Source organism: Spodoptera frugiperda, chromosome 4 (genome assembly GCF_023101765.2).
Source record: "Spodoptera frugiperda isolate SF20-4 chromosome 4, AGI-APGP_CSIRO_Sfru_2.0, whole genome shotgun sequence".
In the NCBI taxonomy this organism is placed as follows: Eukaryota; Metazoa; Arthropoda; class Insecta; order Lepidoptera; family Noctuidae; genus Spodoptera; species Spodoptera frugiperda.
In genome coordinates, this window is record NC_064215.1 from 10,427,540 (window position 1) to 10,445,032 (window position 17,493).

The 17,493-nt window shown below is 37.1% G+C and overlaps 3 protein-coding genes across 3 annotated transcripts; 2 read left to right on the forward strand and 1 right to left on the reverse strand.

Moving 5' to 3' along the window:
- The first annotated feature begins 498 nt into the window (after positions 1–498).
- Positions 499–4,635, forward strand: LOC118272617 (SUMO-activating enzyme subunit 2). The gene is made up of 7 exons (XM_035589231.2): positions 499–758; positions 837–991; positions 1,567–1,714; positions 1,983–2,477; positions 2,738–2,909; positions 3,350–3,517; positions 3,758–4,635. The coding sequence occupies exons 1-7, from the start codon at positions 615–617 to the stop codon at positions 4,303–4,305; spliced, it is 1,830 nt and encodes a 609-aa protein (XP_035445124.1). The 5' UTR covers positions 499–614; the 3' UTR covers positions 4,306–4,635.
- A 1,419-nt stretch (positions 4,636–6,054) lies between these two features.
- LOC118272629 (phosducin-like protein) lies at positions 6,055–8,043 on the reverse strand. Its single transcript, XM_035589250.2, has one exon. The coding sequence runs from the start codon at positions 7,893–7,895 to the stop codon at positions 7,086–7,088; it is 810 nt and encodes a 269-aa protein (XP_035445143.1). The 5' UTR covers positions 7,896–8,043; the 3' UTR covers positions 6,055–7,085.
- Positions 8,044–8,328: 285 nt separating this feature from the next.
- On the forward strand, positions 8,329–17,358 carry LOC126910637 (uncharacterized). The gene is made up of 13 exons (XM_050693270.1): positions 8,329–8,495; positions 8,582–8,729; positions 9,050–9,170; positions 9,500–9,643; positions 9,962–10,119; positions 12,082–12,237; positions 12,726–12,821; positions 13,115–13,274; positions 13,780–13,898; positions 14,084–14,183; positions 14,762–14,941; positions 15,965–16,137; positions 16,466–17,358. The coding sequence occupies exons 1-13, from the start codon at positions 8,492–8,494 to the stop codon at positions 17,235–17,237; spliced, it is 2,331 nt and encodes a 776-aa protein (XP_050549227.1). The 5' UTR covers positions 8,329–8,491; the 3' UTR covers positions 17,238–17,358.
- The last annotated feature ends 135 nt before the right edge of the window (positions 17,359–17,493 follow it).

The following is a 17,493-nucleotide window of genomic DNA, read 5'->3' on the forward strand; positions in this document are numbered from 1 at the left end:
TGGAATAATGGGTAAATGAGCATACGTGTCACCTGATTCCTGATGGTAAGTTATGGAAAAGAGATACCTGATCCTTCTTTTGCATAACACTTTTACATTACACATTACACTATTTTTTATTTTAAAATTAGATATATTCTTATTATTAATTAATTATAACTATTTTATTTCAAAACCAAAAATTAATTTCATTTTTGAACGCATACAGACCAGTCATTCAATACAATAAAACGCTTTTGCAACGTGCGAAAACTAAACGTTCGCCTCTACGTTCGGAAATATTATTAGCATGGGCACTTTTCGTAACCCAAATTACGAAAAGTGCATAAAACTAAACATTCTTCTTTTTATTAAGGTGTATTTAAAACATTGATTGAAAAGCATTGTTTATATACCTTAATGGAAATGAAATATTCAAAAGAAGCAAAAAGTCTAATGAAGATCAATAGATTTCAAATCTAATTAATTTCAGAACGCATGAGGAACTGACGCCAATTTTGACAGTTAGTTTAATGAGTCCTCGCTACGCTAGCGTTTACGTTGTAGTAATAAAATCTAACAGGAAATAATTGTTTTAATTCATAACTTTAGTGTTTTTATTTATCAAAACCAAGATGGTAGCGCGGGTGGCTGGTGTTTTTGATGAGAAGTTGACGGAGGCTATCGCTAATTCTAAGATATTGGTGGTAGGCGCCGGCGGTATAGGTTGTGAGATATTGAAGAATCTCGTGCTTACCGGCTTCCCAAACATTGAGATTGTATGTACTACACTTGTTCAATATTTAGATTGAAATTGTACAGCTATGAAGTCATTAGTCATGTGTTTATTATTACAGATCGACCTTGATACCATCGACGTAAGCAATTTGAATCGTCAGTTTCTTTTCCACAAAGAGCATGTTGGAAAATCGAAGGCGCAGGTGGCGAAGGACAGTGCGCTCAGTTTCAACCCGAACGTGAACATTGTGGCACATCACGACAGTGTTATCAGGTTAGTCGTAGTTCGTACATATTTTAGAATGGCAAACATGTGTAAACAATCTCGTTCTGCAGTGTCAGTTGAATGGAAAATATAGATGTGAGAGGTCATTGACTTGTTTTTGTAATGCATTTAAGAATACTCACTGACCAATGAATATGAATGGAAATTATCCTAATCTACCCTTCCCCAACTTGATTATCTATCATTTTACATATACTATAGAATATTTAAGGCAACAAGTCATGCTGGCAAGGGGGTCTCGGGTTCAATTCCCAGGTTGGGCAAAGTGTTACTGAGGTTTTTCGAAAAATTACTCAGTGGTAGCATGGAGTCTGAAATCGTACCCAGTTTATGGCCATAGGCTCACCTCCTATTACATGAAACTTATAACACAAATGGTGAAACCTGGGTGTACATTGTGTAACTGGGTGTACTTTGGGGACAAAAGGTGTGATGTTGCAAGAATATTTATCTCATCCTGAATTATGATACTTATGTCTATAATATTATGGTACAATGAGTATGAATGATGATGAACTGTCTGAGTAACTAATCAGTAACATTTTATTTTCTTTCTATTCCAGCAATGACTATGGAGTGAGCTACTTTAAGCAGTTCCAGATTGTGATGAATGCTCTGGACAACCGTGTGGCACGTAACCATGTCAACAGAATGTGTCTCGCTGCTAATGTCCCTCTTATTGAAACCGGAACTGCCGGCTATGCTGGACAGGTAATTTGGTTGTTTTGTTCTTAACATATTTCAGTTTAAAAAGAAATTCAGGTGCTCTATTCATGTAATATTGTTAGAAGTACAAATACTTTATAGTCTAACTTTATCATCACCCATTTTACTCCATACTGGTCTTAAAAATATAATCCCAACCAATTTTCTTTCACTACATAAAAAAAATTTAAATGATTATGTTTAGAAACATTGACAATAAAACAATCTCATATGAACAATGATTAATTTCTATTGTTTTTGTCACGTCTTACAGGTGGAACTCATAAAGAAAGGCCTGACTCAATGCTATGAATGTCAGCCTAAAGCCCCACAAAAGACATTCCCAGGTTGCACAATCAGAAACACACCATCAGAGCCCATCCACTGCATAGTATGGGCGAAGCACCTCTTCAACCAACTCTTTGGTGAGGAGGATCCTGATCAGGATGTTAGTCCTGACACCGCAGACCCTGAAGCAGCTGGAGAAGCCGGTGCATCAGCATTATCATCAGAAGGAAATACCGCAGGGAACGTAGAAAGGAAGAGTACTCGCGCATGGGCTGCGGAAACCAATTATGAGCCTGAAAAGCTATTCTCTAAACTGTTTGGTGATGATATCCGTTACTTGCTATCTATGGAGAATCTCTGGAAGAAGCGCAGGCCTCCCACTCCCCTTGTGTGGGACAATCTGCCTGGTAAAGACAACCCACCAGCTCAACACTCAGGATTGCCTGATCAAAGGGTTTGGTCAGTGCATGAATGTGCACAGGTAATTTATTCATGATATTTTTATAAGATTTTGCTACCAGAATCCTCCATTAATATTGTAGTAATATCATTTCGACATTATGCTATCATAAAAACGTAAATCTCTTATCAAACGTGTTTGAATGGCATTCTGTACTTGTCATGTTTGCCAGTTGAGCTGTTGTGTGAAAAAATAAACATTAAAGACCACAATGACAGTATTATAGTGTTCTACCAATTTACAAATAATCACTCAATCTTAACCAATTCTGTATATTGCAGGTGTTTGCAGCAAGCTGCGACGCCCTACAGAAGGACCTGAAGAGTCGTGCAGAGGGCGACCACTTGGTGTGGGACAAGGATGAGAAGAGTGCCATGGACTTTGTCACAGCATGCGCTAACATTCGCGCACATATCTTCAATATACCACTCAAGTCGAGGTTTGAGATCAAATGTGAGTATGCTTCTTGTATTAAGCCATCTGTAAAATGGGCAATCAAATTAATGTTTGATAATTTCTGTTATTAGTAATTAGTTAATTAGCCTTTCATAATCCATTTTGCCTTATCAGAGACACTCAATATTCATAGTTGTTTTATCATTGTGAGCAAATTTGATGGCTGGACTGATTGGCTAATTTTGGCCTTGAATTATTTGTGGTAAGTCCAGGGAAGATTTAAAAGCCAAAAAAAAATGTTTGAGGCGGTACAGGAACTTTGCCAGATCAGTTAGTAATTAATAAAAAACCTTTATTCCCTAATTGAGGAATAGATTTAGGCTCGAAACACTCACGTTATAAGTCCCATGAAATAGAGTGCACATCCTTTTTATGCACCAAATTTTCATCCTCCTTATTATTGCAACAATAAATTAACAGTAACTTTGTTTTAACAGCAATGGCGGGCAACATTATTCCCGCGATAGCTACAGCTAATGCGATAGTGGCGGGACTAGCAGTGCTGCGAGCGCAGGCCGTGCTGAGGGGAGACATACAGACCTGCACCAGTGTGTACCTGCGGCCCAAGGTCAACCACCGCGGACAACTCTTTGTACCGGAGAAAAGTAAGTTGCCTTACATTATTACTTACTAACTAGACAAACCACATAGGGGTACAAACATTATAGATGCATTACTTAGGAAATCAATACAGACTCAGTGCTAAGATAAAAAAAAAAAAAAACGTGATACGGCGTAAAAGGCATCTAAATTTTAATTAATAATTGTCTATCAAAATATTCAAAATGCTCCCAACATTTTTCCTCAGGCGAGAATTCTTATAAAGTTTTTTTTTTTCTTTACAGCATTGACTCCACCAAACCCAAAATGTTACGTGTGCGCACCTAAGCCAGAAGTAGGCCTGGCTTGCAACTTGAAGCAGCTCACATTGAAGGATCTCACATCAGCTTTCAAAGAGGGTCTCAACATGCAGGCTCCTGACGCAACAGTCGAGGGCAAAGGTTTAGTCGTACTGTCCTCAGAGCCAGGTGAAACTGACCACAACAACGACAAGACGCTAGAAGAGATCGGCTTAAATGACGGCTGTGCGTTGCTAGTCGATGACTTCTTACAAAACTACGAAGTAAGGGTCAGGCTACAGCAGGAAGACGAGGAGAAGTCCTGGCGACTCGTCACCGACACTGACGCCCCAATGCCAGCTCCTAAAGAAGAAGAGAAACCAGCCAACGGCTCCAACGGCAGTGACCCGAAACCTGGCCCCTCCACCTCCAGGACCCGGGAAGACAGCGACAGCGACATGGAGATCATTGAGGAAGACGACGACGAGCCCACAGTGAAACCCCCAAAGCGCAGGCGCACGGAGATGAGCGATGAAATCGTAAACCTTTGTTAACATAGACTTTTGAAATTTTCCATAGAACACTTTCGACTATTGTAAGTCTACGGTCGCAAAACAGTTTTCTACTATTTAATAAGTAAATGTTTAAATACATTTTTTATAAAAATATAAAGGCGTTTTGCCTGATTTAGCAATACATAATATGTTGAGACAAATTAAAATGTTATAATGGGTCCTATAATCGAATGTTTAAGAAATTTTGCAACATAGTATTAAAATTCGAGGAGAACTATATAATTATTTAAGAACAATTTCTTAGTAATATAAGAGTTATATAACTTTTGTAGTACTCTTGTCTCATTAATAAATTAATTTAGATAAGAACCTGGACTTTTGACCTTAAAACTTCCCAGCAATTTACTGAAACCTGATTTTATGATATATTTTATGGAGCAATGAACTCCACAAGATTAAAAGTAGTTATGGAGGCTGAATGTACGGTATCGCGACTCTATCATTATCTTTGGTAAACACCATACTTCGCTAGTATGACGTCATGCCTCCTCCTTCCCCTTGTTTTCACTAGTGACCACCAACATCAAGAGTGATTTCCCCTCATTTCACATGCTGGTTGGTCCGTTAATTGCGATGCGGTTGACTCATTCCCACGGCCTACGTTCATAATAGCAGCCACTGGCCATTGTAATTTGTAAACAATTCTTTTTTAATTCATTTCAAAAGCAAAAGAAAGGAATTTATGTACCTAGAATAAAAGAATTTCTCACATTCTTGAGACATTCAAGGATTTATTCAGTCAACAAGAATGTTTTCATAATCAGTCGCCCACGGTATCTGCTTTTAGCATCTATGTACACTAGATGAAGCACTAAAACTATGCTTATTTTTGCTGATTTGAAGACCTTTTCCCAGTTCATATACCGAAACCTTTTAAACGTGAACGAGTGTCAGCAATGTTAGTTACTGAGTACTTCCCAATCCTATTAGTCATAAGGGTGAGAAACTGCGGACGTGCGTGTCATTAATTAAAGCTTATTAACGCGTACAATAGGGACAGAAACAATACGACGGTATGTTGGTGGTCCATGCCCATTGTTGAATGAGTATAAATGTGTAGATATTATAAATACCTACTACACCTTAGGTGACATAATTTTCTCACCAGCATGATGCAAATATGCCATTATAAAATTTCAATAGTTACATAAGTGGAATGTCTATTATTTCCATAGAAAGTATTCCCATTTCAGCTATTATCGATAGTAACTAGTAAGTCAGTCGTCCAAAATGTATGAAACATCATACAAGATCCAGTGACTTCTACATATCTCATAATTAAATGGCCATACTCATGAAACCGCGATGTTTAATACGAAAGAGGAATCTTAACTGTTTAAAAACGAAGATAATATACATTTTAACTTAACCCATGATTAAAATTCATCTGAACAACCGTAACAAATTGCAATTAGTTACAGCCAATTAACAAAGCACGGTGTTTTCCTCAGAAGATTATAACTTGCTACAAGAGTTCAGCGAGCGTTAAAATTATGGTAGGTAGATATATAGACGTATAAACTGCGCACAATCTAAAAGAATCTGTTGCGTTTTAGTCTTTATTATCATTCGAAGTTAATTTTGGAAACAACATCAATGTTCGATACAGCACATTCGATCGGCCCACTTCATAAATAGCTTTTGCGATTCATTTTATAAACCGCCACCTACTTACTTTGTTTCAACTTCGGTGAAAAGAAAACCGGGTCTGCGTAATAAAAAACTAAAGACGTGCAATTCGCGTTTAATAAAATTATATAGTATTTTTACTTTATATATTTAGCACCCGCTTTTAAACACAGGCGGATTTGACACAGTGCAGCCAAAGAAACGAAACAGCTATATAAACAAACAATTTATAAGTACAAATTAAATGCAAGTTTTGTCTTAAGAACTTGATATAAAATTAAATATTTGTAAACAGTAATTTGCATATTAACTATAAGAGATTTTAGCGCATGATTTTACTACAAATTACAAAATAATATCAATTATATTATTATTAGTACCCACAAGACAACACGGCTGGAAGTTATGACCTAGTAAGGCTGACACAATCTTAAAATTACACAAACTAAAAACAACAACTAACTCTAAATATTGCTACCAGTATTAAATGCTATAAAGTTCGATAAGAAAGGACCTTGAACTATTTATTTAGTATACTTTGGCTATATAATTTACATTGAACATTGATTAAAAAGTGTGTGTTACAAAATTTTTCCTTAAAGTTATTAGTTACGTTGGCTTACTTCCATGATGTAATGTAAACATTCATGACATGAAATATGATGTTGGAAAAAGATCAACAAAACATTGACGCATGTGTAATCCCTTAATGCAGAGAAACATGTATCATACAATGAGTTAAACCCGTAAACAACCTTCAAGGATAAAAATCCAACAATAGGTGGGACAACATTACCTATTCAAGGATAAAACTAATCATAAATATTGTAGACAGACACCATTATTACAAATATTGATCCTATTAAAACAGGTGTACAAATAAGCGTTAATGTATATTTTTTCCTCAAGCACACAAACATTTCACTTGTTATTTTACTAAAGTTCCAAGACATTCTTAAAGCTAAGCTTACACAATATTGAATTACAAAATAAATAAATTATAAACTAAACCCTCTCATTCATAAATGTTCATGATTCATTCTAAATTCATTTATGTTTTGTAATTTTATAAAATAAATTTGATTTTATTTATCAACATTTATGTATGAGGAGCCTTCAAATTATTTTGTTTACTTTTCTGGTAGCATTCCATACTCAATGAGGAAGCGCTCCACATCCACAGCAAAGAAGTCATTACCAAGTTCAGTAGCCAGTTGTACAAAGTTGCCGATAATCTGGCCTCCTTTGTATGCTAACAATGCTGGCACTCCATCCACACGGAAGTGACGGCTCAGTCCAGTAATGTCTGCTGCTATGCGACAAAACTTAGTTGTTGGGTAATCAGTTGCTAATATATTCAGGCAGCCATCCATAGTTTCACAAGCTCGAGTAGTACTATTGTAAATGTGAATGATCACTGTAACTTTAGGGTCCTCTTTATCAATCGCATTGAGGAACTCATCTTGGCTGTTCAAAGTTGTAAGTACACCAAACTTAGGTACCTTTTGCAACTGGCTCATCAGCTCCTCCATTCTTTGCTTCTGATATTGCAGCAGAAATTCCTCGTCCATTAATTCTGACAACTCATCTTCAATTTCTTCTTTCTGTTTTTCTTGAGCAGCTTCGCGATCAGGTTTGACGGTGAGAGTAAGTTTCTTCGCTAAAGCAATTCGTTCTTTGGCGAGTTCCGCACGATTTTCAGCTTCCAACTGCTTGAATCTCCTCCAGTCTTCGAGCACCCCCTTCGGTCCTGTGTTACTGGCTTGGCCAGTCCAGTTGTTGATGGGTGGTGGTTCAGCATTTGTTGCCACCTGAGACTTTGTAATCTCTCCTCCTTCTTCATCGCCACTTCTGTCGTCATCAGACTCTCCTTCGTCTTCACTGCTACTACAATAGTTTTGTAACTTGTTACCCAAAATTTTATCCTCCAAAGTAGCCATGGCTGTTCTGTTACTGTATCTCACAATAGATGATTCACAGTAATAAAAGCGGAATATATACAAGTGAAACAATAAAATCTAATTTGAACACAGTACACAGTCGTTTACAAGACGTCTGACGCCGAATGTAATTGCGTTATTTTCCCGTAACCAGATGTCATTCAAAGTGGTGTTGCAATATTGAATAATATATAAACCTAAACCACAGAAGCATAATTATACGTATGTGACCTAAACTCACAAAATTTAAGAAATTATGAACATAAAAACCGTAATATTAAGTAAAGTTTTCACTTTGGTTTCCACTATGTCTTTATAGATTTTATTCAATAAATCAAATTGTATTGAAGATGTGCATTTGTGCAAGTGCAAGACAACCCAAATCACAGTCCAATGAGACTTTGTGTGAAGCTGGCAACCTTACAGCGAAATGTAAGATATGTCAAACGTTAAAAACGTCAAAACTGGATAAATTAAATCAGAAAACGTGAACTCGTGGTGGATTGGATTTGTTTACAAAAAAAATCAGTGGAAATATCTAAAATAAGTGTGAAATCAATATTCAGTGAAAAGTGCGACAATCCCAAAACGATAAAATGAGTTAGTTCTTCCCTCATAATTTAATAAATTGTGTTATATTATTTTGTAACAAAGTTTTTATAGATATTAATTTTTATAACTTATAGGTCAAGTATTACAGAAACTACGGAATGTCGATCCAAACGACAGTGATGCGGTGAAAGAAGCAATAACTTCTTTCATCCAGAATTTGCTGAAACATGTAGACAACAACAGCAACGTATGGCTACGTGCTTTGGAAGATGTGTTAACCCGGTAATATAACCTCGAAATAATATAATATAGCATGGTTTGGGGAATATTTCATCACGATTGAGCAACAACTATAAGCTTCAGTCACTTTTTTACTTACCATTAGATATCATTTGACCTGTATCTATACCACTACTCAATAGACTAAGAGACTAGCTAAGGAATTTATTCTGCCTATGCACTTTAATAATATATTTTGTGCATGAAAAATTAAGCTTAAGAATAAATAAATAGCGAAACATTTTGTTTATATTAGAATGACTGTATTACGATAAATATAAATAAGACATGCACCATTTTACTTATTATCTATTTGTTTTTAGCTACCCGAGATATTGTTCTCAACACCGACCTATTATAGAGAAGTTCATAGTTCATTTCTTGGAATCTAGTAACTATTACAATGTCATCATCGCAGCCAAATGTGCTCACGCCCTACAGCAGGTAAACTTCATTTGTGTATAATAAAATTAGTAATTTATTAAAAGTAGATTTTAAATTGTTTTAATCTGACTTTTGCAACCACATTTTGTCACTTTCTTTCAGTTTTTACATAATATTACACCTTTTGATCTTCAATGACCCCAAAGGAATCTTCATAACTACTGCCTCAAACATTTTTTCTCACCTTTTAAACCTTCCCTAAATTTCCACAAATAATTCAAGACCAAAACTTGCCAAATTGGTCAAGTCTTTGCGAGTTTTAGTGAGACTAATGAATAGCAATTGATTTTTATGTATAGAGATTAATAATTACTCTTACTTTGTTCCAGATTCGCCCCTCCCAGGACAAGCTGGCTAGTCCTAAGAACTGCTGGAGGGAACAGATGTCTATACTATGTAACAGCGCTCATGCACTGATAGAAGCCATATTTTCGAATACTATAAATGTTTACAAAAACAACCGCAGTGTTAAGGTAAGGATAATCTTAGCACAGAATAGAAAAAACCTTAGTACGAGTTTGCTTTATATATGTAATTTTTTTCCATTTTCTTCTTAAAGACATCATCATGCTTCTTTCTCTTGTCTATTAATGATTAAATTAATAGTAGCTTCAATATGAATGAAATTAATTGCTTAAATCCCTTAGCAAACTCGTTTGCTTTACGTTGAACGAAAACGAAACGAGCGTTCGAGGCTCTAATTGGCCAGCACGAATGAACCAACCAATCCGTGCTGAATGCGCTCTCGTTTTGGTTTAAGGGTTCTGTATTCACAATTGTTTTATTTTTAGAAAAAGGATGCAGAACTCTTGGGTAACAGTGCACTGACAGTAGCACTATCAAACATCTTGAATACAAAGAAAACACACGGGTCTAGCAGTGAAGAGAAGAAGACGGTGCTCTGTAACAAGCTAAGGAATGTATTCGTGTTTATACAAGCTATGCTGGTGTAAGTACATTGTATATAATAATATGTTTTTATAATGAGAAAGATTAAGTTTTTGTAGTCACTACACAGTATAAGACAAAGACGCAGTCTCTGTCCCTTTGTATGCTTAAATCTTTAAAACTACGCAACGGATTTTGATGCGGCTGCACATCTTCATACATAGCACATCTTACGAGAGACAGTCACATAGTTTCACAGCTTAGCTATTACATCGTCGCAGCGTAGCAACACAGCACATCTCTAATGGTAAACCACCAACAGTTTTTTTTTTTTTTATTTATTTATTTAGGAACAATTAACAATCATATGTTACATTAGTACAGTAAAAGTAATAAATAACACTTAACAAACATATGATCCACACCATTGTTCGCGGATTAACTATTAAAAATTGAAATTAAAATTCGGTCAGATGTAGGACATGGATGTAAGATTTGTCCAATTGTTGTTAATACGTAGATTACACAGTTTCAGTTACAGTTAGTGACTTAACAACTTGCCTTTTAAATTGCATATTAGAAAGAGCAAATATGTCAATGTCCATGAAATGGGAATTATAAGTATCCACGAGACGCCGAAGAGGTGCACGTATCCCAGCGTTGGTTCTGGAGGTTCCAGTGTGAAACAGACGGGGTAACCGCACCTCTCGCCTACAGACAGTTCTAGGTACAACATAACATAGTTGATTCGTTAGACTTGTGCAATCAAACTTGTTGTTACACAAACCGTGAAGTGTCATGACTTCAAGCAACAAACGGCGCGACTCTAAACTAATCATGTTGAATTGTTTCAACAACTGCTCGTAGGTGGCACGCGGCTTGTTGCATTTATAATTTACTGATCGCAGAAATTTCTTTTGAACAATCTCTAGCATGTAAACATATTTGGCATAAATAGGATTCCAAACCGGGACAGCATATTCCAATTGTGACCGTACTAAAGTCTTATATAAAAGCAGGTAAGTGGTAGGTCGCACAAAGTCACGTGACGCTCTGAGTACAAAACCATACATTTTGTAGGCCTTGTTAACTATACTGTCTACGTGTTGGTCAAAGTGTAAACAGGAGTCCAATATCACACCTAGATCACGCGTTACGCTAACTTTTTTAAGTGTAGTCCCATTAATTGCGTAATTGAAGCTAACTTTGTATCTGTTTTTTGTGAATGATACTGTGTGACATTTGGGGAAGCTTATAAACAATTTATTTTGTATGCAGTAAGCGTGGAACCTGTCGAGATCTTCCTGTAAGAGATGGCAGTCATGAATATTTCTGCAAGTTTTATAAATTTTTAAATCATCTGCATATAGTAAAAAGTTTGTGTTTTTGAAGCAAAGTTTTATGTCATTGATGTATATGATAAACAGAAGTGGCCCCAGTATAGATCCTTGTGGCACCCCTGAGCTGACCACGATAGAGCTCGACTGAAAACCATTAATAACCACTCGTTGAGTCCTATTGAAAATATAGGATGCAAACCACCGAAGCAAGTTACCGCGTATACCATTGAAGGCAATTTTGTCCAATAAAAGCGCGTGGTCAACCTTGTCAAAGGCCTTCTGAAAATCGGTGTACACTGTATCCACTTGCACCCTTTGATCCATGTTCTTGAACAAATGGTCAACGAAAATCATAAGATTGGTGTTGGTGGACCGTTTTTTTACAAAGCCATGTTGCTCGGGTATAATAATCTGATGGAAGTGACTGTAAAGTGTGCCGTGCACAAGTAGTTCAAATAACTTCGACAAGGTTGGTTGGTTAACCATATGAATAAAATTACTTACTGCAATAGGCTAGCTGCACTGTTTATTTATTTATTATTAATATGTTAACAAGGTTTAACAAACCAATTACATTATAGTTCTAGTGGCTAGGCAATTGTTCAGTCCCCATCGCAAACTCAACTGTGTATTTGAACAATGTACTAAGACTTACTTTCAATCAATTCAAATATCCTTTACAGGGAAGTATATCCAGTGGCGAAGCCGGTACAACCACAAGTGATACTAGAAGTGATAGTGCAAGCACTCAGTGTCTCTAGTAGTGTCAATACCGATATGGAGGAAGCTGGCACTGTCAAGACACAGGCACTTAGGACTTTAGATGCTCTCATTCTGTGGTAAGTTTGTGTTTATTGTTGATAATTACAGGTACAAATGCATAGGACAAACATTCAGAAATCGATATGTAGGTATTCTAGGTATAGCTGAAGATTTTGTCCACATAAATATGCTGATAACTTGAAACAGTATAGTAACATAGTACAGTCAGTAGGATTGTCGAGCAAGTATAGTTTTCACATTTCGATACCTTAAGTGGCAAACCACCTAACTCCTTATGAGCAAATTTTTCAGGTGACACTTAAAACTATCATACCTTTGCCAATTAAGGTATCGATTTTGAAAGTGTTGCAATTTTTATCCAGTTTACGTGATTACATTATGGGTATGTCCAACTAATTTCAAGCTGTACCAGAGTCCATAATAATGAGCTGATTAATGAATTAAATTGGAATTAATTTCATATCATTGTTTAAAGATATTTTTGAACACTGTTTTTGTATATTATACAAAACTGTAAAGCTAAAACTGTTACGTTTTCTTCTAGCTTGGGACCAAACCTCATTCCATTCTCGGGTCTGGTGTTCAGATTTGTAATGCAGACACTTAAGTGGAGTACAGAGAATCCCAGCGAACAGTCACGGTAATTTTAACGGACATTTTTTATTTTAATGTCACACCATTTTTCCCCGAATTGGTAGGCAGAGGTGCACATCACAGCGCATAATGCCGCTATACAATGTACAACCAGTTTTCACCATTTGTCTTATAAGTCCCATGTAATAGGGGGGTGAGTCTATTGCCCTATACTGGGCACAATTCCAGACTCCGTGCTACTACTGAGAAATTTTCAACAAAATTAAAAAACGCCATCGACATAATATTCGTCCGTCTAATGAGACAGTGTAGTTCAAGTCTTTTTACTCCTATTTTTAGAAAAGTCCGCATCACAGCGTACAACAGCCTTAGCAAATGGTTGGGTATTCTCCACGCGCACCGCCTCTCCAGCGAGGGTAGAGCCCGGTCCTGGGAGGATGATCTCACCAAACACATCATTCAAGATATCACACCGCCTAAGAAGATCGTACAACTCACTGTGAGTAACATTACACCTTATATTCCCCAAAGAAGTTAGCAGATCGATTATGTGATTATGGTATATAATTCCATAATACTATAAGGGTCAAGCTTATTACTAAAGCATACGCCATGCACTATATCAATTTGCAAACATATATTCGAGATATTTTTCTTCTTGTAAATGTTGAATTCTAAACATAAATAGTGTTTTCGTTCTTAGGTTAGTTCCTAAAGTAGCCAATATGGCGCTGTCGTTTTCTACAGCTGTCAACTCTAATGTGGTTCATTTTTCTTTTACTTTCGTGTGTTGGACATTAAACGGTTCTTATTTAAACTTGGCATCTTTTAATTACTTAAGAGTTCAGTACCGTTACTACGAGTTTGCGTTACGTTTAACGAAACCGCGTTCGGCGCTCTGATTGGCCGGCTCGAATGAACCAACCAATCAAAGCGCCGAACGCGGTCTCGTTTCGATTAAATATCGTACAGATTAAAAGACGTGTTAAAATATTTTGTTACAGATGAGCAATCAATATACTAAAAACTTGAGTAAGAAAGCTAAAAGGAAGCTCGCGAACACAATGTTACAACAAAGTACAATATCTAGTCATATGCCCGGCGAGAAGAATAAGGCAGATGTGTGAGTATTGCTTTATTCTATCATTTTCAATCATTTATTTTTTCTGCAAACTAACAAAATACAAAAAGTGGGAGTGAGAGAGAGAGAGAGTGAGAGTAAGAGAGAAAGTGAAAGAGAGAGTACACAAATAAGGTATAAAAATCTCAATAAAGTATTAATAAATTTAAACATTTTATTATTTTTAGTTCTGAGGAGTCCAGTGACGAGGTTGCTAACGCGGCTTTGGATTGTGCTGAAACATTCCTCACTGTCAGCGGAATATTTTTGAAACCAACCACACACAAGGTAAATTTTTCATCACATTTGCCAATAGACTTTCAATGTTGAACATTGATCAGCCGTTAGGAAAATAAAATACCATCGAGTGGCTCTCTGCTACTTTTATCAGTATCCCTTAATACGAGTATGCTTTACGCTTTTCGAGAGCGCGTTTGGCGCTCTGATTGGGCGGCTCGAATAAACCAACCAATCAGAACATCGAACTCGCACTACTTTCAATTACTTTAAACGTAAAGCAAACTCGTACTAAGGGTACAGAGGGCCTAGTACAAGTTTTTTTTACGTTAATGCGATCAAAACAATACTGCGTTTAGCCCTCTCAATGGTTGTTTAATTAGAACAGGCTAATTAGAACGCCGGACGTTATAAACGTTTCAATCGTGAGGCCCTTTGATCTTCTACCCTTATTATGAGTTTGCTTTACGTATAAAGTAATCTAAACGAGAACGCGATCGACGCTCTGATTGCCTGACTCGAATAAGCCAACCAATCAGAACGCCTATAATAAGAGAATTTTCTCTATAACACTCAACACTGACTAAAGATTGTGTAAAAATTCTAATGCTAATTAAAACTTTTCTCAGATATTCCAAGAACGCCTAGTACGTGAATGTTACAACTTGGAGTCGTACAGCCCGGAGCGCTCCATGTGTTTACTCCGAGCGTTGGAGGCGGCGCGCAAGAACACGCCGACCAACGTCCCGCCGCCCACTCAGTACTGTCTGCAGCTGTACAGTGTGCTCGTTAACAGTCAATGTGATCAGGTACGCCATTTAATAGTATTCTGTTTTATTCTATGCTTCATCATCATCAGAGAGATGTCCACTGCTGAACAAAGGCCTCTTCCTGTATCCTCAACGTAGAATGACTTTTAATGCTTATAAAATTTTGATTGGTACTTGATGATTGATGTTAGTTGAATGATAATTTTGTTGATCTTGAATTTTTAAATCACAATTGGTTTAAGAAAAGCTTAGCTTTGACAATAATAACGTCGATAACACCATGTTGTATATGTGTGTGAGCGCGTGTGCTATGTCCATATCCACATCTCTAAGTGTGAAATTACAGTGGCAGCGGGGCGGGCAGCGGGAGCGGGTGGCGGGTAACGCAATCACATAGTTTTTGACTAAGGTGCACCAAGTGCGGGCGGGTGGGTGAGCGGAAAACGCAGCGGGACAAGCGGGCGTCCCGAGCGGGGCGGGTGGACGCAAGTCAGTTTGCGTTTTCCGCTCGATCTGTTCGGACATGCCGCTGACGACTGAAGATTTAATAAGTGCCGTACTGGCTCGGCCACCTCTGTGGAATTCTAGTGATTCAGATCATTCGAATCGACAAGTAATTAAAAAACTATGGGAAGAAATAAAAAGAATAACAAGGTCCCACTTCAAATAAGCACTAGGTTCCAAATAATCTGACATTATTATTATTTTCAATACTGCTCGAGGTAGATACGTCTGGACCGCTCAATCGCCCCGCTGTAACTGTGTTCATCCATGAAAATGTGCGTTTCCGCTTAACCCGCCACCCGCTCCCGCTGCCCGCCCCGCTGCCACTGTAATTTCACACTAAGACAGTATTACATCAGTGTGCTATTAGCCGTCAGTAGTTTAACTTTTATCCCTACGCTCCTGCTTAACAGGGCATAAACCGATAGAGGTGCATCTCGTATGCGAAACTTAATTAGTTAGCTATTTTTCTAACAGCGCAAATAAATTATAAATATCTATATATCATAACATACATACGTTACGTAATAAATACCTACGTTGTTCTTTTTTCTTCAGATCAGGAAGCTCAGTTCACAAGCATTGTTGGACATACGGCTACACCTGCACTGCTCGCCACCCTCAATCAACTTCGCAATAGACGCGCCAACAGAATCGAAGGCACCCAAAAATAAGAAGGAAATATCCAAGAAGAACAGAGAAGCTCTTGAGGCGTTATTAGGAAAGGATAGGTGAGTTTAATAATACAATTGAACATAGTTATATTAGTACTACCTAATGCTAGAAAGAAATGTACAATTTCCCTTTATTCAAAGTTAAATCGTTTATTCCAATTAAACCATATATACTTAGGTACTTTTGAAACGTCAACAAAGTAAGAAATAAACTGTCTGTCAGTCTGTTCGTCAGTGAAGGTAGGCGCTCGTTCTAAAGTGTAATGGAAAAGAATTGGAAACTTCGAATGGAACTTCGAATGGAAAAGAACGAGCAAGAAACTCTATAAACTCCAAATTCCAATTGAAAAGTCATATATGTAATACAATGAAAACTTGTTCACAGAATGCCGCCTACAGAGTCTGCAGACGACTCGACAGCACCAGCGACCAAGAAGCCACGCTTAGATGATGACAGGATTAGTATCAGTAGCGAATCGGCCGCTTCGGTCGTAATCTCAGACGGTACAGACGATGAAGTCGAAGAAATTAATGAAGAACCAAACAATGATCCGGCTGTTGAAGAAGAATTACAAATTTTCACAGAACAAGAGGATACTCAAGACCGAGATGATGGACAGAGTCAAGAAACATTAGATTCTCCTTGTATGACAGTCGATGACTCCCCGGAACCAAATAACGATGAACTTGATGTGCCAAACCAAACAAATTCCATTTACAATGCCAAAACACAAGTGCCAATGAACACTTCACATGATACAATAGATGGGGATAAAAGCCCAAACTCTTTAGAGGTAGTTTATGATGCTCCAAACTCGAGCAGTAAAGTAGCCATGATAGAAAACATGGATGATGATAATCTGCCCAGTACTAATGAAACGGATGACGTGCAAATAACTTGTGGACAAGCCGTTGTAGGCTCGCAGCAATCAACGACGTCAAACAACGCGGTGAACAATATTGAAATCGAACTAGAAATATCTACAACAAGCAATGAAGTGGTGAAACCTGCAGTGACTGAGGAACTTGAGCAATATGATAATGAAGCAGCTAATAAGAATATTGAAGTTACAATAACTAGTAAAGAAGTAACGATAGAAGACATGTTAGCTGATTTCGTTGACGAAGTCAAGGATGAGCCAAGCGTAGTAGTTTAAGTTTAATCTTTGATATTTATTATTATAAGAGTACATATGTAACTGTATCGCTTCCATGATTATATTATTGCTTCAAAAGTAATTAATTTGCATATCAATCAATAATTTCGTTTTATTTCAACTATGTAGTTCTTGTCTGAAATGGACAAAATTTGGTTTCCCTCTTCGTTTTGCATAGGTTAATAGACTGATATTTGGATATGGTTTGTAGTTAAATATTATTTAAAGCAACGATAAATACCAAGTCTTGGACTAA

Bases quoted from the DNA above. Each gene is read 5' to 3' on its own strand.
- LOC118272617 (XM_035589231.2), top strand. From the start codon at position 615: ATGGTAGCGCGGGTGGCTGGTGTTTTTGATGAGAAGTTGACGGAGGCT. The intron at 1,715-1,982 runs GTAATTTGGTTG...CACGTCTTACAG, and splicing joins CTGCCGGCTATGCTGGACAG to GTGGAACTCATAAAGAAAGG. The intron at 3,518-3,757 runs GTAAGTTGCCTT...TTTTCTTTACAG, and splicing joins ACTCTTTGTACCGGAGAAAA to CATTGACTCCACCAAACCCA.
- LOC118272629 (XM_035589250.2), bottom strand. From the start codon at position 7,895: ATGGCTACTTTGGAGGATAAAATTTTGGGTAACAAGTTACAAAACTAT.
- LOC126910637 (XM_050693270.1), top strand. The intron at 9,644-9,961 runs GTAAGGATAATC...TTTTATTTTTAG, and splicing joins AAAACAACCGCAGTGTTAAG to AAAAAGGATGCAGAACTCTT. The intron at 13,275-13,779 runs GTGAGTAACATT...ATTTTGTTACAG, and splicing joins AGAAGATCGTACAACTCACT to ATGAGCAATCAATATACTAA.